We start from the raw sequence: 26,659 nt of genomic DNA, 5'->3' as shown, positions 1-26,659 counted from the left end.
CACGCTCTCTAGCGCCCCCCAACATTCATCTTCTCACCCATTCATAGAGTGCCCAGGGGGTGATGAAGGTGGTGAGATGTCGAGAACCCTCTGCTATGAAACCTTGATGGTAGGCTTTTCCCTGGTCTAAGATGCTGACCCAGGAGTAGCCACCAAGGGTATCTGTCAGGTCTTGGATTCTGGGTAATGGGTTCCTGTCAGGTACCGTCTTCTGGTTTAACAGACGGTAGTCAATACAGAGGCGCAACATACCATCCTTTTTACGGACACACACAACAGGAGCGGAGTAAGGATACTTAAGATTTCACTATTCACCCTTTCATCAGAAGATCTTGAATATATCCCTTAACTTCTTGGAACAATAGCTTCGGGACTGACGACTACGCTCTCCGCACAGGAATGTCATCTTTGAGGTTGAGTGACATTTGCAGGCTTGGAATACACCCAAGGCCATCGCTGTCTTGCGCAAGCGCTGCTGATTCTTCATATAACATCTCCTTGGCTGTTTCTTGCTGCTTCTCGTCTAGGTGACTGATGCTAACTGGCGGGTGCCACAGTGACGGGTTTCCATCAGCTGGCAGGGGTGTTAACACTGTTGACCTTCACATTGAACTCTGATTTGCTTGATAAGTCTGTTTCAAGCACCTTTTGAACGGGCTGAATATTGCCCAGAGCTGTCTTTCGTGGCAGGATTGATGTTGTGTTTTGTGTTGTTGCCTTACAGGCACTGGTAAATATGGCCTCCTTGGGTCCTGGATTTCTAGCAAGCCTGCACCCATATCCAGTTGCTTTAGCAGCGTACTTTTTCATCTGGCTCACACAACACCGGGGCATCGGATTGGTCCATAGTGAGAAGAACTGTTCACTTAACCCAAGCTACCTGGCCAGCAGTAATGACTATGTCCTGATGGCCAACTCTCAGGCGTCCTTGCTGCACATTGGGTGTTATGGTCTGCATACAGCTCACAATGGTCTTTGCTCTGTCAATCAGGACAGAGATGACGCCACAGAGTAGGGTCATGAGGGTAGGTCTGAGTCGTTGGTGTTCCTTGGACCAGTTCTTGAAGTACGTTGAACCCAAGCAATGGCCTCTCCAGTCGTAGACTACTCACTAGGAAAGTGACGTTGATTAACAGGCTGGGGTCCTCATTCTCAGGTAAGTTTACTGTTATGGCAAACCCAACCGTCGAAAGGGATGAGGTCTCCATTTACTGCATACACCTCCAACTCGTTTCAATGAGCGGTCTGATATCCAGATCAGGTTGGTATTTGTATTTCCAAATATGATCTATCATGCTGTCTTGAGCTTCCTTGTCAAGCAAAGCACTCACTGCTAAGCCATTCAAGTTACACTGGGTCAGGGCTCTTCTCCCTATGAGTCTTGCAACATGTTCATTTTCAGCAGCTGGTGGGTCTGGTGAGGGTAAAGTAGAGGTCTTTCTCAGTCTTTGTTGTATGCTGACTTCTTCTGGTGTGATACAGGGAGGAGTATTGGTATTACTACATGACTCTGTATTAAGTTCAGTTCTTTGGACGCTGTTAGCCTGGGATGGTTGCCGAGGCCCCCAGTGACTGGCTCCAGCTTCCCTGGCACTGCAGAAGAAGCAATGACTACAATTAGATAGACCCTGTTCGATACATTTTGAACAGCCATAAGGTTTCCTCTCATCTAGGCTGCGTTGTTTTACTCGTGGGACATCGGCACATATGATCTGATTGCCGTTGCGGTATTGACTGTTTCATTGAATCGATTATGCTGGTGAGTGCATCTATTTTGGCTGAAAGATGTTGTATGGTGGCAATCTTGGTTTTACGCCCAGATGCCTCTGGATTGGCACTGGAGTCTGGTACAACTCCTAACTACGCGCATATGACGTGTGTTGACAAGGCATGGGGCCTAGCCTTCATTGTCTCTCACTTTCCTCACTCGTTATTCTCATCACACTCATCACACATTGTCTCGTCACTGACATCATTACCTGAGGGTAGGGGTTTTAGTTCTTGGCGAATGTCGGTGTATTTACGCCGAAGCCCCTGGTGCACAGTGTGTAGGAAAACATCTTGAACAGTGGCACTGTATTTTATGCCTGCATCAGGTAATTTAGATGAGAACAGGACTCGTTGTTTTAGAGCTATCACACTGTAGAGGAACTGTTGTGGTGTCTCTTGCTCATCTTGTCTAGTGCACATTAGCTCCTGGAATAGTTCAGTACTGTTATTTTCTCGAGCCAGCAAAAATCTGTCACAAGTCCCAGTTTTGGGACTGGTGCAGCAGATAATAGTTCCTGTAACACAGGATAAATGATGAAACAGGAGGACATGGCTTCTCTTTCAAAATATCTGAATACTTATGTAAATGTAGTATTTCTGTTTTTGCAAAAATGTCTAAAAAACTATTTTTGCTTTGGCATTTTGGGGTGTTGTGTACAGATTGATGAGGCAACGTAACGTAACAAAATATGAAAAAAGTCAAGGGGTCTGAATACTTTCTGAATGCACTGTATAGGATTGATATGTACAGTATACTCCTTCGTGTGAGATGTTGAAATAAACATGTCATGTATTCTTTCTTGTCTATCCATGTAGTCTTAATATGTCTTTGTTATTCAGAGACTAATGTAATGGTCTGATGCAGAGGAAAGTGTCAGATTAGACAGACTGTAACTTGAGCCCACTCATTATCACTGCTTTTTCTGTCAGTCCCTGTGTGCAGTTTCTTCAATGGTAAACTCTACCTCTGGCCCTTGCCAGTCATGCTGTTCACACCTTCCCAACCAGGGGACTCATTAGCTCCTAACACAGCCTGATGTCTACCTGGCTGTTTTGACAACCAGGTGCATTAGCCATGTTTTATACAACACAATTAAATGCGCTCTGTGCACTACGGAAGCTTAATGAACAAACATCTAGTCTCGCTCCTGAGGCTGATGCTTCCCACAGGCTTTTTTGAAAGTTATTTGGACAACTTTGTTTGTTGCATCACTGAATAAATAAAGGGATATGTGTTCTATGGTTAATCAAAAACTTTATCTACCCTCGATTGTCTCTTATACAACAGTGATTTTACCTGTTAAAAAGTGTTCTATGCCTATGTCCAAGGGTTAAGCAGCACATCATGCATAATTAAATAAACTGTAAGTTTATGCTGCACACACATATAACAGCAGAACCGTCAGTAAACTCCGGGAACCCCAAGCCCACATGCAGGACAGAGTTTGATTCAGGAAAACATTGTAAAGTAAACATAGATATCAAATCAAATTGTATTTGTCACATGCGCTGAATACAACAGGTGAAATATAAAGAGCAGCAGTAAATGACAATAGCGGGGCTATGTACAGGGGGCACCGGTATTGAAGTAATTGAGGTAATTATGTACATGTAGGTAGAGTTATTAAAGTGGCTTTGCATAGATAATAACAGAGAATAGCAGCAGCGTGGGGGGGGGGGGTGCAAATAGTCTGGGTAGCCATTTGATTAGCTGTTCAGGAGTCCTGTATTGGGGGTAGAAGCTGTTTAGAAGCCTCTTGGACCTAGACTTGGTTCTCCGGTACCACTTGCCGTGCTCTAGCAGAGAGAACAGTCTGTGACTAGGGTGGCTGGAGTCTAAGACAATTTTTAGGGCCTTCCTCTGACACGTCCTGATATAGAGGTCCTGAATGGCAGGAAGCTTGGCCCAGGTGGTGTACTGGGCCGTACGCACTACCCGTAGTAGTAGTGCCTTGCGTTCGGAGGGCGAGCAGTTGCCATACCAGGCAGTGATGCAACCCATCAGAATGCTCTCGATGGTGCAGCTGTAAAACCTTCTGAGGACCGATGTCAAATCTTTTCAGACTCCTGAGGGGGAGTAGGTTTTGTCGTGCCCTCTTCACGACTGTCTTGGTGTGCTTGGATCATGTTAGCTTGTTGGTGATGTGGACGCCAAGGAACTTGGAGCTCTCAATCTGCTCCACTACAGCCCCGTTGATGAGAATGGGGGCATGCTCGGTCCTCCTTTTCCTGTAGTCCACAATAATCTAATTTGTCTTGATCACATTGAGGGAGAGGTTGTTGTCCTTGCACCACATGGTCAGGTCTCTGAGCTCCTCCCTACAGGCTGTCTCATCGTTGTCAGTGTTCAGGCCTACCACTGTTGTGTCATCAGCAAACTTGATGGTGTTAGAGTTGTGTCTGGCCGTGCAGTCATGAGTGAACAGGGAGTACAGAAGGGGACTGAGCACACACCACTGAGTTGCCCCAGTGTTGAGGATCAGTGTGGCGGATGTGTTGTTACCTATCCTTACCACCTGGGAGCGACCCGTCAGGAAGTCCAGGATCTATGAGCTTGGAGGGCACTATGGTGTTGAACGCTGAACTATAGTCAATGAATAGCATTCTCACATAGGTGTTCCTTTTTTCCAGGTGGGAAAGGGAAGTGTGGAGTGCAATAGAGATGGCATCATCTGTGGATCTGTTGGTGCAATATGCAAATTGGAGTGGGTCTAGGGTTTCTGGGATAATACTGTTGATGTGAGCCATGACCAGCCTTTCAAAGCATTTCATAGCTACAGACGTGAGTGCTACGGGTCGGTAGTCGTTTAGGCAGGTTACCTTAGTGTTCTTGGGCACAGGGACTATGGTGGTCTGCTTGAAACATGTTGGTATTACTGACTCAGACAGGGAGAGGTTGAAAATGTCAGTGAAGATACTTGCCAGTTGGTCAGCTCGTGCTCGCAGTACATGTCCTGGTAATGCGTCTGGCCCTGCGGCCTTGTGACTGTTGACCTGTTTAAAGGTCTTACTTCCATCGGTTACGGAGAGGGTGATCACACAGTTGTCCGGAACCGCTGATGCTCTCATGCATGTTTCATTGTTACTTGCCTCGAAGTTATTTAGCTTACAAGGCCTGCCACAGCCATTGAGCGTCGGAGCCGGTATAGTACGATTCGATCTTAGTCCTGTATTGACTCTTTTTCTGTTTGATGGCTCGTCGGAGGGCATAGCGGGATTTCATATAAGCTTCCGGGTTAGAGTCCCGCTCCTTGAAAGTGGCAGCTCTACCCTTTAGCTCAGTGCAAATGTTGCCTGTAATCCATGGCTTCTGGTTGGGGTATGTACTTACAGTCACTGTGGGCACTGCGTCCTCGATGCACTTATTGATGAAGCCAATCACTGATGTGGTGTACTCCTCAATGCCATCTGTGCTGGCAAAACAGTCCTGTAGTTTAGCATCTGCTTCGTCTGACCAATTTTTAATAGACTGAGTCACTGGTTCTTCCTGCTTAAATCTTTGCTTTTAAGCAGGAATCAGCAAGATAGAATTATGGTCAGATTTATCAAATGGAGGGCGAGGGCGAGCTTTGTACGCGTCTCTGTGTGTGGAGTAAAGGTGGTCTAGAATGTTTTTCCCTCTGGTCGCACATTTAACATGCTGATAGAAATTTGGTCAAACTGATTTAAGTTTCCCTGCATTAAAGTCCCCGGCCAGTAGGAGCGCCACCTCTGGACGAGCGTTTTCCTGTTTGCTTATGGTCAGAATACAGCTCATTGAGTGCGGTTTTAGTGCCAGCCTCGGTCTGTTATGGTATGTAGACAGCTACGAAAAATACAGATGAAAACTCTCTAGGTAAATAGTGTGGTCTACAGCTTATCATGAGATACTCTACCTCAGGTGAGAAAAACCCTGAGACTTCCTTAGATATCGTACACCAGCTATTGTTTACAAATATGCATAGGCCCCCGCCCCGTGTCTTACCAGAAGCTGCTGTTCTGTCCTGCCTATAGAGTTTGTAACCCGCCAGCTGAACTGTATGTTCTTAATGTCGTCGTTCAGCTACGACTCGGTGAAACATAAGATATTACAGTTTTTAAATGTCCCGTTGGTAGGATATACATGCTTTCAGTTCATCCCATTTATTTTCCAGCGATTGAATGTTAGCTAGCAGAACGGAAGGCAAGAGCAGATTTGACACTCTTCGCCTGATCCTCACGTTTCCTTTTCCAGCGAATCACGGGGATCTGGGCCTGGTCGGGTGTCCATAGTATAACCCTCGCGCCCGACTCATTGAAGAATAACTCCTTGTCCAATTTGTGGAGAGTAATCCCAGTTCTGAAGTCCAGAAGCTCTTTTTGGTCATTAAAGACAGTAGCAGCAACATTATGTACAAAACAAGTCACGAACAATGCAAAAAAATCTAACAAAATAGCATTGTTGGTTAAGAGCCGATAAGACGGCAGCGTAGCCTAGTGGTTAGAGCGTTGGACTAGTAACCGGAAGGTTGCAAGTTCAAACCCCTGAGCTGACAAGGTACAAATCTGTCATTCTGCCCCTGAACAGGCAGTTAACCCACTGTTCCTAGGCTGTCATTGAAAATAAGAATTTGTTCTTAACTGACTTGCCTGGTTAAATAAAGATAAAAAAATACAAATAAAAAATACCCTCCGGCACAATCTTAGTGTAATAAGAATTAACAAACAGGAATCACAGGGGAGTACAGTGCATTTGGAAGTACTCCTTGACTTTTTCCCCCCAAAAATTACATTATAGCCTTTTTCTAAAATGGATTAAATAATTTTTTCATCAGCAATCTACACAAAATACCCCATAATGACAAAGAGAAAACACGTTTTTTTAGAAATGTTGGCAAATTGAGTAAAAATAAAAAACAGAAATACCTTTTTTAGATACGTAGAGCTCCAAGACAGGATTGTGTTGAGGCACAGATCTAGGGAAGGGTACCAAAAAATGTCTGTATAATTGAAGAACACAGTAGCCTCAATCATTCTTAACCCTTGTGTGGTGTTCAGGTCTGTGCGACCCATTTTCAGTGCTTACAAAAATAAAAATGATACAATGAATTATTCTTCCAACCTGAGACTCATTGGCCTTGGCTCATTTTCTGTGAAGAACATGTAAAAGAACACATTTTCATTGAGTGCCCACTGTGCACCCCCCTACACATTTATATTACATCTGGTGTTTGGGTATATTGTAAAAAAAAAAATGCAGTATTTTCCCACACTCTACCTCGGCCAGGTGCTAATTGGAGGAGGGATACAACAAATAAATAGCTTTGCATATGTGGCTACTTACCACAATTAACCAGTATGATAAAAATAATCTCTGCTCAGGGGGCCTTAGAAATCATTTTTGCAGAGAGAGAAGCTAGTGTGGAAGGAGTGTCTTCCACTTTGGAAGATGAAGAATTTTACAAATATGAGGATCATGTGTCTGTCAATTCGGAGTCTGACAGTGAGTTGGAAGAAGAGGATGAGAGCCAGCCCCAGGACCAGCCCCTCAGCAACCAGCTCATCAGTAGTTTGCAGGAGGAAGAATATGGATGACAAAAAATTGTGAAATTGAATGGTCTTCTTGTTCAAAGAATGAGCCACCCCGCATGGCTGCCAATGTAATAAGGATGCAAACAGGACTGATTCGGATGGCGGTTACTCATTGTCACAGATCCCTCTGGAACTTTCATTGCGCACACCTGGACCCTATTCACACTGATTGTATTTGTATATATGTGCCCTTTGTTCACCATAATGCTGTCGAGTCTTGTTACAATGTCCGTTGGTACGTGTGAGTACCTGTGCTGTGTGTTTTGGGCTTTCGTGCCCTTGTGGATTGCACAGATGATTACTGGACTGGTAATCATCATGCCTTTACACGGCACGCCTTAATTTGGGCTGAATAAAAAAAACTTTTACGCATTCCTGCGCCTGTCTCCCGAATCAATCATACCAATGTGACACTCATATGCAGGACATAAAGTCTTATTTTGAACTGTTCATCACAGACACCATCCAGAAAATCATTCTGGACTGCTCTACTTTGGAGGGAAGGTATGTTTTAGGAGATCGATGGAAGGAGATGGACCAAACTCATTTACATGCATACTTTGCGGTTCTTATCTTTGCTGGTGTTTTCAGATCTAACAGGGAATCCATAGAATCCCTGTGGGATGCAGAAACTGGCAAATAACCTTTGTGTAACTATGTCTCTGGAAAACGTTCACATTGTTTCCAGGATTATCCGCTTCGATAACCGAGACACCAGACCAGCTCGGCGGCAGAGAGACAAGCTATCTGCAATCAGGTCAGTGCAGAGAGACAAGCTATCTGCAATCAGGTCAGTGAGGGACAAGTGGGTGGACCGCCTTCCCCTGTTTTACAACGTTACTGTTGATGATCAGCTTATGCCATTTAGGGGCTGCTGCCCCTTCAGGCAGTACATACTGTCTAAACTCGCAAAATATGGAATCAAGATCTGCGCTGCCTGTGATGCTGCTTCATCATATGCATTGAACTTGCAATTGTATACGGGGAAGCCAGATGGAGGAGCCTCTGAGAAGAACCAAGAGATGTGGGTTGTCCTGGACGTGTCACAGCATCTCATGCGATAACTTTTTTACATCACACAAGCTTGAACAGGAGCTCCTCAAGAGGAAGCTGACGATGGTAGGAACAGTATGAAAAAACAAGCCAGAGCTCCCACCTCACCTGTTGAATACACGGAGCAGGCCTATCAATTCCTCGAAGTTTGTGTTCACGGCAGACACGTTCCTAGTGTCCTACGTGCCAACGACAGGCCAAAATCTGGTACTCATGAGTACGTTGCATAGGGATGGGAGAATCTGTGGCCAGGAACATCAAAAAACAGAAATCTTAATGGATTTCAATGTCACAAAAGGGGGGGGTGGACAATTTAGACAAGCTGGTTACTGGCTACAGCTGCAGAAGAAGAACACTACGCTGGCCACTTGTGATATTCTTCCATATTTTGGACATCTCTGGGTACAACGTGTTTGCCATCTGGATGGCGTTGAATCCATATTGGGACAGAGGGAAGCTCCAGAAGAGACAGTTCTTTCTCGGCATTGGTAAGACCTCAAATCCAGAGGAAGACGCATATCCCAAGGACCCCAGCTTCTGCAGCCCTCGTGAGGAAGATTCAGGAGGAGGATGCTGGTGCCCCATCCACCTGACCCACAGAACCAATATCCCCAATACCGGAAGTAAGTGTGAGTGATGTTGTTGCATGTGTGTGTGTGTGTCTGACTCACCTACTTTGGCCTGCTGTAACTATACATGTGAGTGAGATTTTGGTAAAATTCCTGAACTAAGTGTTTTCATCATTCTAGATTGCAGCTGGTAGCAACAAGAAAAAGTGCTGCAATGTGTGTGGACCTATGAAGGACAGGAAGACAGTGCACATGCATCATTTGCAACACACACACACACACAGTAAAACTAACTCTAAACACCATCCATATTGGATTTCTATTTGCCATATATTTGCTGTAATGTTTCATAAAAGTTCTGAACCTATCAATTCTCATTGTTTCTACAGATTGAAAATACAATTTTTGCTAAAAGTAATATTATATTATTGATCGATTGACTATGACTTACATGTCAGTTCATAAACCATGTGCCATGGAATCGGTACATCAAAAATCTCTTCCCAACTATTTTGCAATCTATATTTTGCACTGCTGTCAATTTTTTGGTCCTTAAATGAAACTGGTATACTTTTTTATTTATCACAATTTTCATTAACCAATTATGGTCTTTAATGCAGGGCCGACAGACAAGTTCCTCACTTTCTGCCCCTTCCACTTTCCTCTTCCATTTTTGCGGTAACATTGTGATTAGTTGGTTGTAATTTTGAGTAGAGCAGACACTTCCATATGTTTTTGTTAGCTGCATGTGTGACATAACAACACAAGTTCAAAAAAAGACATCTCCAAAAATATGTTTTCAATTCATATTAGTTATCATTTAGTATATTTGAGTTCAACAACAACATTTGTTGTATTGATACCCATGTCTTGATTATAATAGATTTCTGTTTCCAAAAATAACATTTTATCAAAAAAATGAATACAGCTTTTATTGACAAATAGGATCTTGCAGAGGTATAAAGCAAATATTAACCATGTATGATGTCTATGTTGCTTGTAATTTATATCAGTCAACATCTAAGTATTACGTATTTTCAAGTAAATTGTTATGGCTGTATTGTTTTAAAAACCCAACAATGTTGTGGGTCCATCAGACCCGCATACATTGGGTGAATATCAAAAACATGAACACCACACAAGGGTTGAATGGAAGAAGTTTGGAGCCGCCAAGACGCTTCATAGAGCTGGCCACCCGGCCAAACTGAGCAATCGGTGGAGAAGGGTCTTGGTCAGTGAGGTGAGGTGACCAAGAAACCGATGGGCACTCTGACAGAGCTCCAGAGTTCTTTTGTGGAGATGTGGAGAGTATAGACATGCTATTCTAGAATGATGACATCACTGATCAATGCCTGAAGCCATCTCTATAGACCATGTTTGGTGATGGCTGATGTAACTGTCCGTCTATGAGTATTGGTTATTTCTCTCAATTCTGTCCAATGGCTCTTCAAAAGTGTTGAATGGACAAAAAAACTGCATTATAAGAGGTCATTTTTACAGTGGATTTACCCCCTTCTGATACCCATTCTCTATCACGTGACATTGTGAGGCCAGTGCACTGGCCACTCCAGTACGAAAAGGGGGAACTGTTACTTATCCAGGTGTAGTCAGCATGCAGTGTGTCTGGACCCTCTCCCTGCTTCAGCTAGTTGCCCTGTGGGCCAACGCAGCAGTGCTCACTGAAAATGGCCTCCCCAACCTCTGGGAGCAGGCACCCAGCCAGCTGCCAGACCTGCCTCGGTTGGACAACAATTTGGTTTATTGCGTCACTGAATAAATAAAGTTACATGTGTTCGATGGTCAATCAAAAACTTGATCACTCTACACCGATTTGCTTTATATAACCGTTAGTTTCCCTTTTAAGTTAAGTTTTCCATGCCTATGTTTAAGGGTCATGCATGGTTACATAAACTGTAACTGTATGCTGCACACACATATAACAGCAGCAAACTCTGGGAACCCCGAGCCCACATGCAGGACAGTTTGACTCAGGAAAACATTGTAAAGTAAACATAGATAAGCATCAACGAACAGGAATGACGGGAGAATAGACATGCTCTTTTCGATGAAGCCTTTGCCTTCCCTATGGATCATGTTTGCTGAGGGCTGACATAACTGTTTTGGTTGTTTCTCTGACCCTTGTCCAATGGCTCTTCAAAAGTGCTGAGTGGACAAAAAACGGCATGATAAGTACTGTTCACAGTGGATTTACCCCCCCCCCCCCTGATACCCCTTCTCTATCATGCGATGTTGTGAGGCCAAAGTGCACTGACCACTCCAGTACAAAAAGGGGGAACTGTTACTTACCCAGGTGTAGTCAGCATGCAGTGTGTCTGGACCCTCTCCCTGCTTCAGCTAGTTGCCCTGTGGGCCAACGCAGCAGTGCTCACTGAAAATGGCCTCCCCATCCTCTGGGACCAGGCACCCAGCCAGCTGTCGGACCTGCCTCAGGCGGACAACGTGGTCACGATCAACCCCTGGAATTCCCTGCAGAGGATGAGTCTGTATAGGATACTGGTGGGCTCCACTGACAAGTATATGGCCTCCATGGGAACCAATGACAGTGCCAGCCCGTTGTGGGGCCTGCCTCTGCAGCTGTCCTGGAAACTCAGTTCAGGTATGTCGGGCCTTCATTAGGTAGGTTTGGGGAGTCGAATATATGCACATTGTTTTTGTGATAACTGTAATACACAATAATGTTGACTACGTTTCTCAGTTGTCTCGATCAGATGGTTTATCAAAGGATTTCATGGGGGAAGAGATGTGACTGAATGCGCTTCTGTTCCCGTAGGGCGTTTGGTTGACCCCACTGGCGCTACAACATGTGGACAGGAAGGAGATCCCATGTGCATTTCCACTAATAGCTGGTGGGCATGTAAGCACTGTGACACACATTCAACCATGCAGGCCATATGTGTAGCCCTACACTTCAATAACAGACCATTAGTAAACTCTCGCTCCTTCTCTCCCTCCCCAGGTGTGAACTACTACCTCTCAGTGATCCCGTTCCTGGCTGCTGTGCAGAAAGGCCTGATTGGAGATGGTCTCATTCAGGTCCAGGTACAGGCACCAGCTGAGGCAGCTGAAGACTCCTGCACCTCTTACACAGACTGCTCTGCTAAGTACCCAGACCTCATGGCCAAATGGGAAGAATTCTTCCAGGTAAGCTATTCAATGAACCTCCTTCCCCATGGGAAGCATTTTCCTTCTTGCCCTAGGAGATAAAACCGGTTTGTTAATTTAGTTGAGTGAGGCCTAGACTCAATCAGATCAATAGCAGACACCCGTAATAGTGAATGTTTTGGCAGTTGTCAGAAGTGGCACTATGTTGGAGCCGTCAAATTGGTGAGCAGCTGCTCTTGTGATCGTGAAGCCACACCCGTCCAACTGGCTTTCAGAACGCCAAGGTGTAGGCCGTATAGAAACAATTACGCTTAAATTGAACAATCATTCAACGAAATAATGACTTCTATCACTCTAATCAAGGTGTAGATTAGGTCTCACATTCCAGTGTTCAAACTTGTAAATAGCAATGTCCGCCTTAAGTATAACAAGGAGCCACTTGTGGATCTGACAGCTGCACCGCAGTTCCACCTCCGATACCGCCAAAACAACCGCTATGCGGATCTGATTGAATCGAGCCCTTAAGTCACTGTTCATATATGTGACCCATTGGTGAATGCATATAATTATTTGTTGTTCTTGGTTTATAATATGCTACCTTTCCATTCTAGACCCTGAAAGATGTTAGCGCATCTGAGATTTCTGACTTTGAGAAAAGGGACCAGATTCTAGGTGCCTTTTGGGCAGGTGAAACGCTCTCTTTGAATACTGCCTCATCCAGCTGCAAGGCAAAGTGAGTAGAAACATTAAGTGATACAGGTCATCACCATTTGACTTCATTTTTGGTACTCTGGTACTCTTGACACAATGTTGAGTTTCAATTAAATATAGGACTCTGTCCTTCAATCAGCTTTTACCTTGATTATTATTTATGAAAACGATTATTGATTCAGTCTTTTGAGTCCCAATTTAGACCTTGTAATCACACCTTTGACCTTTGTTACAGGATGAGCTACTATTCCAGCCCAGAGGTTGCATTCGCCAAAAGCTGGATCAACGCTGCAGATTACGTGGCAGCCGCGTACTTCCAGTCCAGCCTGAATAACTCTGTGCTTTTCATGGGACCTCTGCCCAGCAGAGTGCTTCAGGAGGGGGATAGCGCTCCTAACATAGCTGACCTAAGCACAGAGGAGAACCACACCCTCTATATCTTTGGTTGGATGAACAGGATGAACACGATTCTTTGTGAGTACTTTTACTTTTAGTCCCCCGAGATGGATGTTAAAAAAATATATTTGTTCATTCTTTGTATGAAAAGTAGAGGAACATTTCAGAGTGAAATTGAGATGACAGACACCAGTCAGTGAGAAAATGAAGTCTCCAGTCTCCCTCTAGTGGTGACATGTATGAAGTGTATTGAAATTGAGAGATCTACAGTACCAATTCGGTTGCATCAGGTTATTTGATCACATTTTCTTAACCAGTTGTTGTTCACCTTGTGACAGTGGGCTCTCCGGTTAAGATGTGGCGCTCAGCCATGTGCTCTGACAAGGCTCGGGAGAAGGGCCGGGAGCTCCTACAGAACCTGATCCTGGACCCTAAATTCGTTGTTTCCACCTTCGTCTCCATTCTGACAGAGATGACCCGCAGCTGCTCAGGCCTCAGCACATAAGTCCAATGAATAAAACTCACACAGTGCTATTTACACTTCCTGTGTTTGCCATCAGTCCTTTTCCACAGTAGACAAAAGTCCTTGTTGATTAATGCACAAACAATGTATTTATTGTACGCCTATAATAATACATTTACATGGAAGAGTGGCACAGTGTAAAGTGCATAATAACAAAGATAAATAAATGTTGCTCGAAATTTGAACATTATATCTCACATGCCAAAATGTTCATTGATCTTCACACTCAAACTTTAAGCTTGGATATGTATCAGATATTCATCATATCCATTGATTCTATTCCATCCTAAAGATATCCATTGATTCTCTTATCCCCTAAACCTGTTTCGCAGTCTGCATGGCACATGTGTTTATTGTTTTTCTCTTGCCGTGAATACTTTGGTCATTCAATTTTCTCCTGATGCTGGCAAGTTCATCCTCGTCAATGTGTTTAGTGTCATCATCATCCGGTTTAATTGTCTCGTGCCGAAGACTGTTTCCTTCACCGGTGGCTGAGGAGAGGACACAAACACAACAAGGCAATGAGAATCAAAGTCAAGCTTTTGACATAGAGATTGATTAAGCAATAAGGTCAGAGGAGGTGTGGTATATGGCTAATATACCATGGATGAGGGCTGTTTCTTAGGCACGACGTGCCTTACTGCTATTACAAACTGGTTACCAATGTAATTAGACCAGTCAAAATGATATTTTGGGGTCATACCTATGGTACAGTATATGGTCTGATAAGCCATGGCTGTTAGCCAATCAGCATTCAGGGCTCGAACCACCCAGTTTATAATATTAGTTATCGGTTGCTTTCCAAAATCTAGAAAGTATTTATATTGTCAGCTGACAATTAAGTTAAGTAGCAAAATGAGTCTTCTGCAATTCTGCTCACAACTATCCTCCAAGCATGTTGAATATTCAACAAAAGTATTCTGATAGAATATAGAAACATAGACAAACCTTTTTGTGGGCCTGAATCAGTCACTGTGACCAGACTTGTTTTGGAAGTTTCATTTCTTGGTGGAGGGGTGTTCTGTTCTGCACAGCTTGATGTTCTAGAGGTAGGCACTGCTTGTTCGGCTTTATTGGCTGCATGTGGGCACTTCAATATAATAACACAGACCACACAAAGAATTAGTACTGTAATCGATTGAATATAACTTTTCGCTAAAATATATCTGATAGCTATTGTTGCTGTTATTGTTTATTAAGGCATAAAATACAACGGATGATCGACTCACCTTTGGAGAGGGGGGATCTGGCTTCTTCGGCCTGGAAGGCGGCAGTTTCACTGTATCTTCTGAGTGCTTTTGGTGTCTCTTGGGTGGTCGAGGGGGAGGCAGCACGCTGGCATTGACATACCTCCTCAGGGTGAAGTAGCAGTCCTCTCCTATCTCCTCTACAGCTGAGCGGACGGCCTCGCCCTGGGTCAGCTTTGGGCCATTCCACCGCTCCAGAAGCTGCAGGGCCATGTTAGTGCGGTTGACAGGCACCTCCCAACACTGGGCCAGGTCCAGGGTGGAGACAATAAGGTAGGGGTCAGTGATCTCCTCCTCCAGCTGCAGCCCCGCGGCCCCAGCCAAGAGATCCTCCTTCACTGAGAGGTCCCTCATGGACACCTTGACGTTGAAGGGCAGGGCGAACCTGTGGCAGAGGTCTGAGAGCATGTACTGCTTCTTGTCGTGGACCACCTCCACAAAACCCCCGTCCAGACACATGGGGATCAGCACGGCCTCGTACTTCTTCCCCACCATCTTCTCACAGGCCAGGGCCTCCACCGTCTTCCTCTTGTCTCCGTAGATCACCTCGCTTGTCTCCATCTTGTGTACCAGGTACTGGTCTCCCACCAGCACCGAGGACAGCCCCTCGTAGTGGGTCTCAAAGGCCCTAGTGGCCACTACGTGCAGCTGCTCCATGTTACTCTTGGCCACCTCCAGATCATACGCTGTGGGAAATGTCCGGGGCCTGCGCTTGAACCTACCATTGTAAGACACTGGGATGAGGAAGCGTCTCTGGGCCTCGCTGCGAATCTCAGATGCTAGGATTCTCTTCGCCTGGTAGGCACTGTGGACAATGACCTGCTTAGAGGATTTCAGGAAACCCAATTCCTCCTGAACTTGTGATGGTGGCTCGATGACTTCTGCTTTGAAGGGGAAGAACTCGCTGGGCTTGGCAAAGACATCACGGACGGACAGAGGCTGCATGAAACAGGCACCGTCACACTCCTCTGTAACGTCCAAAACCTCAACATCCAGGGTGGATGGGATGAAAACAACATTCTTCCCAACTGTGAACAAAAAAATGTATTATTTTTGTTTAGTACGCAAGCACAAGCTATGATAGGCAGGCTACTTTTCTGTAAGAAATGTTTCAACAAGATTCTCGATTCAAATGTTTTTCCAACAATATATACATAATGCAGCGTATATACATATTTTGTAAGTCATTGAATTGATCGCCAAAGGTTTGACATTAGTAAATCCGTTTTACTGCAGCTTTGAATAAAGTTTTCTGTTGTGCATTTTCTAAAAAGTAGCAATGCATCGTGATTGCCTGAACAGCATGATGACTACACATCAAAACATTGACGACTTTTGTGTCTGTGCTTCTGAAACAACCTAAGACCAGTGTAGCTTTCATGAACATTAGTTGTCAAGATTGCAGTGTGTCCCCTTTAACTTGAACACCAACATTGAGATGAGAAAAACGCAATTAAAACATGAAAAACATTTTGCGACTTTTTATTTTTTTAAATCAGGAGATTAAAAGCCTTTTTTCATTCCACATAACTTTGATGTAAAGTGAAAATATTAATGGTCCGTTTGAGACTCACACATGGATACCGTCTGAAGCTCGTAGACAGGTGTGAGAACCAACTCTCCGCTGTAGTCCTCTGGCAACTCAGACACGCACTTCTCCTTTGACGGCAAAGACTTGGCCCAAGTCACTGTCCTTTTCCTTCCTTTGCACATTTTCCATTCCACCAGCTCCCCGAGGGTGTAGAACTGGTCGTCGGCACACTCATAGAACTCCCCAGTGTGCGAGAGCTTCACAGTGAAGATGTGCTTGGAGTCTTTCCGCGTGACCTCACAGTCAACATGGCTGTCTCCGTGCTCTGTCCTAATAGCAGTGAGTCTGAAGCTCTCCTCTGCCTGGATGGTCCCCTCAGGAAGCTGTAGCTTCTCAGGGCAGTAGAACTCTGGTTGGCCCAGGCACACAGGGCTGATACGCACTGAGTCAACAATCTCCTGTATACTGGTGTATGGCCTCTTGTCGGCCACGATCCTGAAAAGGCCTGACAGTACAGGCAGGCAAAGCAATATATGAAATGATATTTATTGGTACAATGCACAAAACCACATGTTGGTAAGGTCCCTTTCTTACCTGAGAGAGGGGTTTGGACATTACTATGTATTGCAGTTTACAGTATACATGTCAAAGGCCAATAATTAAGCCATTTATTAAGAAATTAAAATCAGAATATATCAATCTATATTACAATGCTTTATAAAGGGACACATTTGATGACAAAATAAATAGATTTCATATTCAAGGTACAGTTTGGATGTTTCGGGCCCACCTGGGTAGTCAAGCGATAGATCGACTGTTATGGATTTGGATCCCTCAGACTGAAGCTCCACGATGAATCTGGTGACACTGATCCCAATGATCTTCAGGAGCTCTCCGCAGGAGAAACTCCCCTCTCTTCCATACAGCTCATACACAGAACCTGGTAGAAAGTCATTGCAATGGATCTAGTGTAGTGGCACTGGATGGCTCTAAGAACAGTCGATTGTCTATTCTCCTTGTGGTGTTATGGATCCAAGTAAGTCAGAAAATAAGTAAAGGGCAGTAACATTTAATAACTATCATAAATAAGCATTAATAATTCATGCATACACATTTATAAAGGCGTATTCATGAAAGTTAGCACAAAGTGTTACCACACAATTTGCCCCAATAATAAGCTCGCCAACAGTTTGTTGAATTTTGTAATGTGAAATACCTTTTGTTTATATCATTTGCACGTTAAAATACTTCATACACTGTGAGCCGTTAATCTTAACTTGCATTCACACGACATCATTTGTTATTCCAAAATGCCAGTCCAGTGAGTAAAGTTGGGGCTAATATGATATCTTCAGTCTTACCTTGGAAATAATATCCAGATTGCATCTGCAGTACTCTAGGGAGAGACTTGGCATCCACCGAGCGGGTGAACTCATCCAGTGTCATAGCCATCCTTTTCATTTGATCTCTGGGTGACCCGGACAAGTGTACCGAAGGAAACCTAGAGAGGAGACGCCACCTTCAACATGGGTCAGTCAACAAGTTGACCAGCGGTGTATTAACAACAAGTAAACCCGTGTGCCAGGGCTCATCCTTGAGTATTAAGGCTCTCTTTCTGTGGCATAGTCAGACACAGTGAACAACGCGAATCAGTGACACAGAAAGAAAAAGCATCCATGTATGAGTCACTCGTGCAACAGCAGAGGTTTTACAGGAGCCCTCACTCTGCCTCCGGAAACCAGAGGCAGCTAACTAACCACAACTCACTAAGTAGCTAGGTTGTATCACTGGGAATCCAGCCGGAGACCAATGCCACAGAACAACAATATGTTAGTCACAATAACGATGATTAACGTAAAATCAGAAAAAGGCCACTTGTAAGTCTGTAGTGGCTTTGCACTTCTGCAGGCACTGGATTAAAGGGGAACTGACCCAAAACACAACAACAACAACAGCATGTCTCCAGACAAAGAATATCTGTTTTTTATCTATTATCTAGTGACCAGATTAAAATAATCATTAGGTGCGTAGTTTCTGAACAGTTGTGGGCCACTGTATGATACATATGACTAAACCAAACATACTCCCCTGTGATGACACTAATGATGTCTTACACAATGACATTTTATTCAAATATTTAAATGTTTTATTACAGCCAATAAGCCAACAGTTACAGACAAAAATCATAATAATAATATATGAAACATGACTAAACTCCACACGATAATGACTTGTTTCCTTTTCTCCAGGAGGTCCTCTCATGTCCCACATCAGTATGGCTGCCCCAACACATGCCTCTGCTGTGTTTGACTTACATCTTAGCAAGCTGTATCTAATACTGATTTATAATTCATTTTATTTCTCTTTTGTTTTTCCAAAATACCAATACAGGTTAGGAGATCATCAGGAAAAAAAAATTGAGCTCTTTCGTGGTTGTCACTTGCCCTTCTGATATTCTATCTGCATGGGTAGAATTCACAAGCATGTTTTACACAAATTAACCCACTGTAACATCACACAGAAGATAAGAAAACATTGAAAATAAAATACTACTACTGAAATTTACCTTAATACTTAACAAAAAAAATAAAAATAAAAAAACGACGTTAAATGTTTACAGTTTTAAAGGCATAGTTAAACATGGAATGAAGATGATTGTTTTGAGCCTTCAAAAAGGAATGTAAGATAAACGATCGATACAAACAATGTGCTTTATCCATATAGACATATTTACATAAGTCTTTGGCTTATGATTTAAGATTTGCTACAAAATAAAAACAAGATGAGTCAGCCATCAGTCCACGATACAAACATTACCAAGCCAATGTCACGTGTCAGCACTTATAGAGCGCTGTATTTTCTCCTTTCACATTTGTGATCGACTTCTATATATAGATATATATTGTTCGTTGACAATAATGCTGCTAATATAAAAAATTAAAATAAAAGAAAAAACGTTTTTAATCATGCAACACCATGGCATTAGTGTTACCCTTTTTTTTTTCTTTTTTTTTTTTTTTTACAATGGCTGCACGTAAAAAAATAACTAAATCTGCGAAAGTCATTGAAGCAAATGTGGCCTAGTGGCCGACACTTGTCTCTCTGGCACTGAACACGGCGAAGTACAATGGAGACATTTACAAACCACTCACATCATACTCCCAGTACAATTAGAAACATTAAAGAGTTTTCAACAACAACAACAAGAAAAGAAATCCAAAAACCATCTATAGCAGAGTCTGTATAGGCTTAGTCAACGATGCCCACCTCCAAAGGATCTGGAGTGTTGGAATGGTTACCAAGTTCCGGATGTTCTGTTTCGGCCCGTCTTCTTGGCTAAGATGTCTCGATGAACTCCAGAGCAAGGTCGTAGCAGAAACGATACTGCTCCTGTTCGGATGAAAACACATCCTGTGTGAACCGTTGTGGTGCTAAAACACGATAAACACAATGCTATAGTACAACCGTATAGGATGAACAATATACTAATAACATGGTGATAACAAGATGAATCACTACTGAATGGAGTATTCAATTCTTAACGTGAAAATATGTTCTTTCTAACTATTCTCTGGCTGTGAATTGAGGAGCTAACAGGTAACTTTGACACAGGGCTACATCTTCCTGTAAAGGATGTGGCGAGGTTTCTCTCATGTTTAACCCACAACAGTTTATTTCGTCATCTCGACAGTTTCTTTTGTTAATTTGTCCATGGTCCATAACATGGTCATTGTTCTATATTTTTGTCAATATCACCTGGTTATAATTTGTTCCCAAACCATCTGCAAAACAAATCTAACACGAGGTGTGCCTATCTGTTCTCTAATACCTTCATATTATTGGCCGGCTTCGTTACAAATTTCTCCAGAAAATATCAGAAGTGAATATCACCAGAAATGAGAGGTGGCGTAGGTTCTACGCTAATATACTGGCACTATATGAGTCAGAGATGCGTCTGTTGGGGAAACTCAGATTGACTGAACTGGAGTCAGCTGCTGGCCTGTCTTACCGGGCTGTCCACCATGTTGGGCTTGCTGTTCCTCAGGCTCTTGACGGCGTGGAACACGTCCACCACATTCTGCCTCTTGATCATCTCACACACGATGCTGATAGCACAGAACATGCCGCTGCGGCCGCCTCCGTTCCTACCGCACAGGAACACAAGGGTGGTAACGGGAGGTTGGTTGGGTGACTAATGCTAATCTACACAACTGCCAAACTTGGCAAATACAAGAGGTGGGTGCAGATAGGAGAGAGATGATGGGATTTTTATTTGTATACATGTCAGAGGTGTTTGTGTGTGGGTGGTAGTGGCGGTAGTGGTGGTGGAGGGTGTGTGTGTTTGTGTGTACACTCACAGGCAGTGGATGATGGTGCGTCCCTCTCCCTCCTCACACTCCTCCTGCCACTTGTCCACCTGCAGTATGAGCTTAAGGAAGGAGCGCTTGGACGCTGGCACTTCTCTGTGGGCGGCCCAGCCCAGGTACTGGAACTGCCTCACCATCAGGTAGCCCTCTTGAGGCTGTGCGGAACACAGAAACATACATAATCAACGGCAGCCATTTTGGCTCCGACTCTGAACGTCATAACATTATAAGAATCAAACCATCAACCTCGATGGCAGCGACTCAAAAAAACAAGATAGTGGACCACTTACTCTGGTGAGGTTACATATTCTGAAGAGACGGCTGATGACGTCACAATCCATGGAGCAGGACATACATTCAACTTGGACAGGACCGTAGCGAAGCATCCCCTCTTCAGGCCAGTACTGAGGACAGCCCTGATTGACAACAACAACAACAACAACCTTAGCAATGACGTGTAACCTACCTTCGCTCAATGCACAATAATGCGATTTGGAATCAGGGTCCACGGCAGTGAACGCAGGACGAGGAAGTGGTCAGGTATTACCTGCGCTAGGTCAATCTCATTGAGCATGACCAGGGACGTGCAGCCGTAGTCGTACACCAGCCTCCAGAAGTCTTTGACCGTGTTGGGTAGAGGGTGCTGGGTCACGATGAAGGCTGCTGGCTGTCTGTAGCTCTGCGGTGGAGGAAGTCAACAAGGAACCATGTAACATCTCACAGCACTGAGTCTGCATACATTTACAGAGAACACATACTGAAGATATGATCCCTGTCAGAGTGAACAATGTGTGCATATATGAACATGCAAGGAATGTGGAGACATTTCTGATGTTTGAATGACAAGTGTTTGTTTTTTTTAAAACCAGGGCAATCCATGTGGTGGGCATGCTTCTAGCAATAGTAACATTAAATGAAGTTCTGCTGACATACGCCTTAATTAAGCCATGAAACAAATCCAGTATAGTTAGAAGCATTTGAATTATTCAGAAGTGAAAAGTTCAAAAATTACCTGGTATTCTTCTGACGGCTTGGTTAGAAAAAGTCCAGAAGTTTGTGAAGCGTACGAGGAAGTGATTTAACATTACCCTCCAAATGAAAAATATCATAATCTAGCAAAGTTCTGCTTCTCTGTGCACATGAAATACCATCTCCCAGGATCTATGTCAATACTCCCAGGATCTAGGTCATCTCCCAGGATCTATGTCAATACTCCCAGGATCTAGGTCATTTCCCAGGATCTATGTGTCAATACATAGTTTATTTATTTATTCACCCTGGTTTCTCTCATTCAGAGTATTTAGCAAGAGTCTCTTTTGAGAGTTCTGTTTCAGGGTCCATTGGAATTCTAGCAAGGACTGAGAAGAGGATTTGAATTCAACCTCTTTGTATAAAATACACTGTATTTTATACAAAGAGCAGGGTCATGTTTAGTACGGTCACCAACCACATTCTCTTTGCTATATGCAATATATTGCCCCAAAAAAAGGCTATAGCTACGCGTTGGCTTCTGACCCTTTTCTCAATTACGCAGCTATGACAAGATGACTCCCAGGAGATGGATTCACTTTCGGGCACAGATCCTGAGATCAACCTTAAAGAATCCTGATCCAAGAGGTGAAATAGTGAGGCAGTCCGTTGTATTATGTGGATACTGTAGTAGTAGTTACCAACTGGATTATTGGTAGAACTAATAATAAAATAACGTGGTTATACACTGCACCTGTTTCTCTTACCTTCGCCCTTTTATCAAACGGGTCAAACTTTTGGGGGGACTTTTTTTTTTTTTTTTGAAAACCCAAAATGTTTAAAAGCTTAAGTGTAATTTAGGACCACTTCAATAGCCATCTTGAAGAATAACGTCAACAAATGACATTGTTGAAAAGATAGATGACCAAAACTTTCTCCAAAAAAAATACAATTAATTTGAGCAAATTTTTTCATTTTCGTCGACATCACTACTTGCTCTATGAGAAAATAAATGAAGGATTGCCCAAAAAGAACAGAAACTGTTGAGCACACGTTAAAAATACAATGAATATCAGTCCTTCTACATTTTCCAAAAGAGTACACAAAACAGAAGTATACACCTGGATTTGTCTCTAGCTTTCTGTCTCGACTACACATTCAGATAACATCCAGTGCACTTAGTAAAGCCGAGAGAGTGTGTATGTGTGCGTGTCTGTGTATTTGTGCGTGCTTCCATATGTGTTTGCGTGCGTACGTGCATGTGTATACTGTGTGTGTTTACGTGTGCACGAGGGGAGAGGACACTTACATCCATGAGGGCAGCGTTGATGTAGTTGCTGCTCTCCCCGTCGATGGTGATCAGGAAGGGCAGACAGCGGTCTGGAGGCAGCATGTCCATGAAGCGGTTCTTCTCGTGGTTCCTGGGCAGCAGGGCGATGCTGCAGTCCTCTGGCTGTGGCTGAGGGGTCACCGAGTTCAGGGTCTGCAAACAACACAAATAACATGAAAGCCCAAAAATGACAGGGAACACCGTTTGTTAGAAGACGTGGGATGTATCTCAAATGGCACCCTATTCCAAGTAGTGCACTCAAAGGGAATAGAGTGCCGTTTGAGATGCACCCATGATCTATTTCCATATTTTTATTGTTGTCTTTTAGTGTTGTACGACACGCGATTAACGTCAGGCTATAAAAGACTGAGGATTGAAACACGGATCGTGCCACCATAAATATGAAAGGGCTCCAGAAAGGCTTCTAGTACCTGGAATTCATCTTTGAGGTGTGAGGAGTTGCTCTGTGAGTCTATCCTGATCATGTCATAGTGAGCTGCTTTGTACTCGCAGGCGGGGATGGCCGTCTCGCCACACAGACAGGCCTCTAGGATGGCGTCATGGATAAAGATGTACTGCTCCTGTGGCCGGACCACAGACACACACTCAGCAAAGGGAAGGCACTGCGTCTCCAGACAGTCCATGCATACAGTAGCATGAAATGAACAGACGGACAGCAATGGCGAATGGTGTTAATGTTAATTGGCGAGGTGTGTGGCGGTGGGGGTGGATCTAGTAGTCACCTCAGTCTGTACCATGTTGATGCGTCTGGAGCGCAGGGCCTTCACGCAGTTGTAGATGTCCACCACGCCCTCCCTCTCCGCCATGTCCAGCATGATGTCGATGACGATGTAGCAGCCTGTGCGTCCGGCTCCGGCGCTGACCAAGGTGAGAGGGCAGCGAGAGGACAGGGAGGTGAGCACGGGGCTGCGTAGCACCGCTCTGCAACGGCCTACATATCCAGCCGTTGCGCAGTATACACAACAATGTGATACCTTGTGCACGAGATTACATTTACAAGTGTGTGCATCGAAATCCACAACAACCACATCTTGCCAAGGGGATATCTTAGATAGCAGTGGCTGACATTGAAGCGTGCTAGATAGTTCAGGTGCACTCATTTCGTAGTCATATGACAGTGTCGCATGAGAGATCAAAGAAAAGTCCAATCGAATGCATCTGTTTTCTCAGGCGGTCTGGCGTGGAGGAAGTGTCGTGTTAGGGGCTTACCTGCAGTGCACCACGATGGGCCCAGCGCTGGGGGGGTTTGACATTTTGACCCGGCGGATGAAGGAGAGGAGGCCTGTAGCGTGGTAGGGCACTCCGTGGTCAGGCCAGCCGGTGAAATGAAACTGCTTCACCTCCCGCAGCTCGTTAAAGCCTCTCTGATGACAGAGAGCATACGGGTTATTAGGTAACAACGGCTCTGGGTTCAGTCTGACTTCCACATTTGCAACGTGTGTTGATTTTAAGGGGCAATCTTGGATTCAAGCAATAACAAAGCGGTGAATCCCAGATTGCCCCTTTAGCTGTTACCAACCAAACTGTTGAATACTGAATTGAGGGGTGGATAAAGGACTGACTCACCCTCTCCAAGGTGAACGTTCTGACCACATATTCAGCAAGGGGCTCCACCTCCACAAATGTCACTTTGAAATCACCATAGACCTCAGCATCATCGGGCCAGTACTTGTAACACTTCACCTACAAGAACATAGGCATTTCATTCATTTAAAGAAACAGACCGTCTTTAAATACTACACATACTTGCACAGAATAGGTGCCCAGGTATATAGTATGCCAGATCAATATCTGAAGACTGATCCGACGTCTACATCGTCTGACAGCAATATGATATTATGGGGGTCTGGCAGCAATATGACCTACCCGTCCAACTTCCACTAGGTTGGTGACCATGACGATACAGGCAGACTGCTCTTGCCAGACCATCCTCCAGAAATCATAGACTGTCTCATGGACAGGCCCTGGAGAGGACAACACACATCAATCAATCTCTGAACTAAATACAACACAATCTGATCATCCTATATAAGATCAATTGCTCAATGCTGAAATAACAACATGAGCATCAGACCTTCTCTAGAGGTTAAGGCAGAACTTTGTCTTACCTTGGGTTGCAATGTAGTGACTTGGCCTCTGGTAACCCTGAAAATTGCAACAAACACAATATGTTAAGATCATTCGGTTAAGACTTTCATTTTGGTGTTGCAACAACAGCAGACTACTACACAGCACACCGTGCCTCGACCCCAGCTTGGTGTGCATGTGATATATCTTCACGGGAGTCAATGGCTTTATGCACTAATATGCACAGAGCTGTTCTCGTGCATGAATTCATTCACTGAAATACACGTTCAATAAGAGCACGTTTCCTACTTGTGCTTTGAGTATCTGCCAACTAAACGGCCATTTATTCTCTGTGAAGCTCAACTCGTGTGTTTTAATTGCCAAGAATTTCACATTAGCGATTACTTCGTAGGAATAATACATTATTGTAGTTGGCTACTTATTAGCAAGTTGCTTCATAGAGTCAGCAGGTTTAACACCTTAAAGGATCCCCATCAGATTGGATCTGGCTGCGGCACAGGCACAGGTGGGGAGGCAACAAAGGAAAACAAATGGTGGCCACCATCTTGTAAATATTCCTATGGAGAACAGTCGCACACGGATCAGGGATGTACACGTCGGGCATGAGGACATGTGAAATGGGAGAAGCAGATGAACAACAGCATGGTAGGATCAAATCAAAAAGGAGGGGGGGGGGACAAAAAGAGGTCTAACATCTCGTACAGCTGCCATGCAGATGTTATTAGAGGTAACCAGAGGTGAACAAGGGAGGAGGGAGAGTGGGAAACATGAGGTGTGGTGAGGTCCCCTACAGTGATACTTACATCCCTGTACAGCCATATCTACAGCCCAAAATCATAGGCAAGAGTGAAAGAAAGCACAACAATGTCAGTGAGTACAAGCACTTTGACTGAAGGAGGGAAATAAGAGCTGTATTCATATTGTTGACAAAGACATGCATAGAGAAGGCCTCACATACGAGAGAAGGACGGTCGTGTCGCACACGTTCGCCAATGGAGGAGGCTGCGCCACTTACGTCAATGTAGTTGGCGTTGATGTAGTCAGAGGAAGGGTCGTCTTCCATTGGTTGCAGGATCACTCTAGAATGATCGTCTGCAACACACCATGGGTTTGTAGGCTGACTAGTTGCATTTCATTAACAGGAAGTCAAATCAAAACGATTCTTCTATGTTTCCTGGGAATTAAAAGACCGCTAGGTACATGATAACCGATGTTGCGGTTAGCCATATCTAAACGAGCTCATTCCTAAAAAAAACGCTAAGGCAAAAGGACATCTAGCAACTTTATTAGAAGTTAAATACAAGACTTACATGCAATGATGTTTCCATAGCGGTTCTTGGTTCTGTTAGTGTCTTTCTTTGCCACATCCCAGGAAGCGGACTGGCCTTCAAAAAAACTCTGCATACCAAAC

The 26,659-nt window shown here is 44.1% G+C and overlaps 3 protein-coding genes across 12 annotated transcripts in view; 1 reads left to right on the top strand and 2 right to left on the bottom strand.

The window, feature by feature from the left end:
• Positions 1-11,239: 11,239 nt before the first annotated feature.
• Positions 11,240-13,712, top strand: LOC115139476 (protein LEG1 homolog). Its single transcript, XM_029676936.1, has 6 exons — positions 11,240-11,559; positions 11,734-11,817; positions 11,920-12,104; positions 12,677-12,798; positions 13,012-13,250; positions 13,511-13,712. Exons 1-6 carry the CDS (start codon positions 11,265-11,267, stop codon positions 13,675-13,677), a joined length of 1,092 nt encoding a protein of 363 aa, XP_029532796.1. The 5' UTR covers positions 11,240-11,264; the 3' UTR covers positions 13,678-13,712.
• Positions 13,511-18,162, bottom strand: LOC115139475 (protein THEMIS-like). The gene is made up of 6 exons (XM_029676935.2): positions 17,835-18,162; positions 17,264-17,413; positions 16,517-16,978; positions 14,925-15,970; positions 14,644-14,785; positions 13,511-14,186 (listed from the first exon to the last, which is right to left on the bottom strand). The coding sequence occupies exons 1-6, from the start codon at positions 17,932-17,934 to the stop codon at positions 14,011-14,013; spliced, it is 2,076 nt and encodes a 691-aa protein (XP_029532795.1). The 5' UTR covers positions 17,935-18,162; the 3' UTR covers positions 13,511-14,010.
• Positions 18,163-18,596: 434 nt separating this feature from the next.
• Positions 18,597-26,659, bottom strand: part of ptprk (protein tyrosine phosphatase receptor type K) — a 148,466-nt gene continuing 140,403 nt past the window's right edge. For 4 of the 10 annotated variants that reach the window (XM_065026403.1, XM_065026405.1, XM_065026406.1 and 1 more), the window contains 15 exons: positions 26,559-26,646; positions 26,264-26,340; positions 26,052-26,069; positions 25,269-25,305; positions 25,027-25,124; positions 24,727-24,843; positions 24,370-24,524; positions 23,883-24,018; positions 23,571-23,720; positions 23,119-23,292; positions 21,388-21,519; positions 21,131-21,256; positions 20,832-20,995; positions 20,483-20,618; positions 18,597-19,863 (listed from right to left, as the gene is read on the bottom strand). In XM_065026403.1, coding sequence (XP_064882475.1) covers positions 19,810-19,863; positions 20,483-20,618; positions 20,832-20,995; positions 21,131-21,256; positions 21,388-21,519; positions 23,119-23,292; positions 23,571-23,720; positions 23,883-24,018; positions 24,370-24,524; positions 24,727-24,843; positions 25,027-25,124; positions 25,269-25,305; positions 26,052-26,069; positions 26,264-26,340; positions 26,559-26,646 — 1,662 coding nt within the window. In that variant the 3' untranslated portion in view covers positions 18,597-19,809. Of the gene's footprint in view, positions 19,864-20,482; positions 20,619-20,831; positions 20,996-21,130; positions 21,257-21,387; positions 21,520-23,118; positions 23,293-23,570; positions 23,721-23,882; positions 24,019-24,369; positions 24,525-24,726; positions 24,844-25,026; positions 25,125-25,268; positions 25,306-26,051; positions 26,070-26,206; positions 26,341-26,558; positions 26,647-26,659 lie in introns of all 10 variants that reach the window. The other 6 variants (XM_065026404.1, XM_065026411.1, XM_065026407.1 and 3 more) reach the window with 2 other exon arrangements.

This window comes from Oncorhynchus nerka, linkage group LG13, assembly GCF_034236695.1.
Source record: "Oncorhynchus nerka isolate Pitt River linkage group LG13, Oner_Uvic_2.0, whole genome shotgun sequence".
Lineage (NCBI taxonomy): Eukaryota > Metazoa > Chordata > Actinopteri > Salmoniformes > Salmonidae > Oncorhynchus > Oncorhynchus nerka.
The sequence above is the reverse complement of the archived record's forward strand: the minus strand, read 5'-3'. Positions and strand labels throughout refer to the sequence as shown.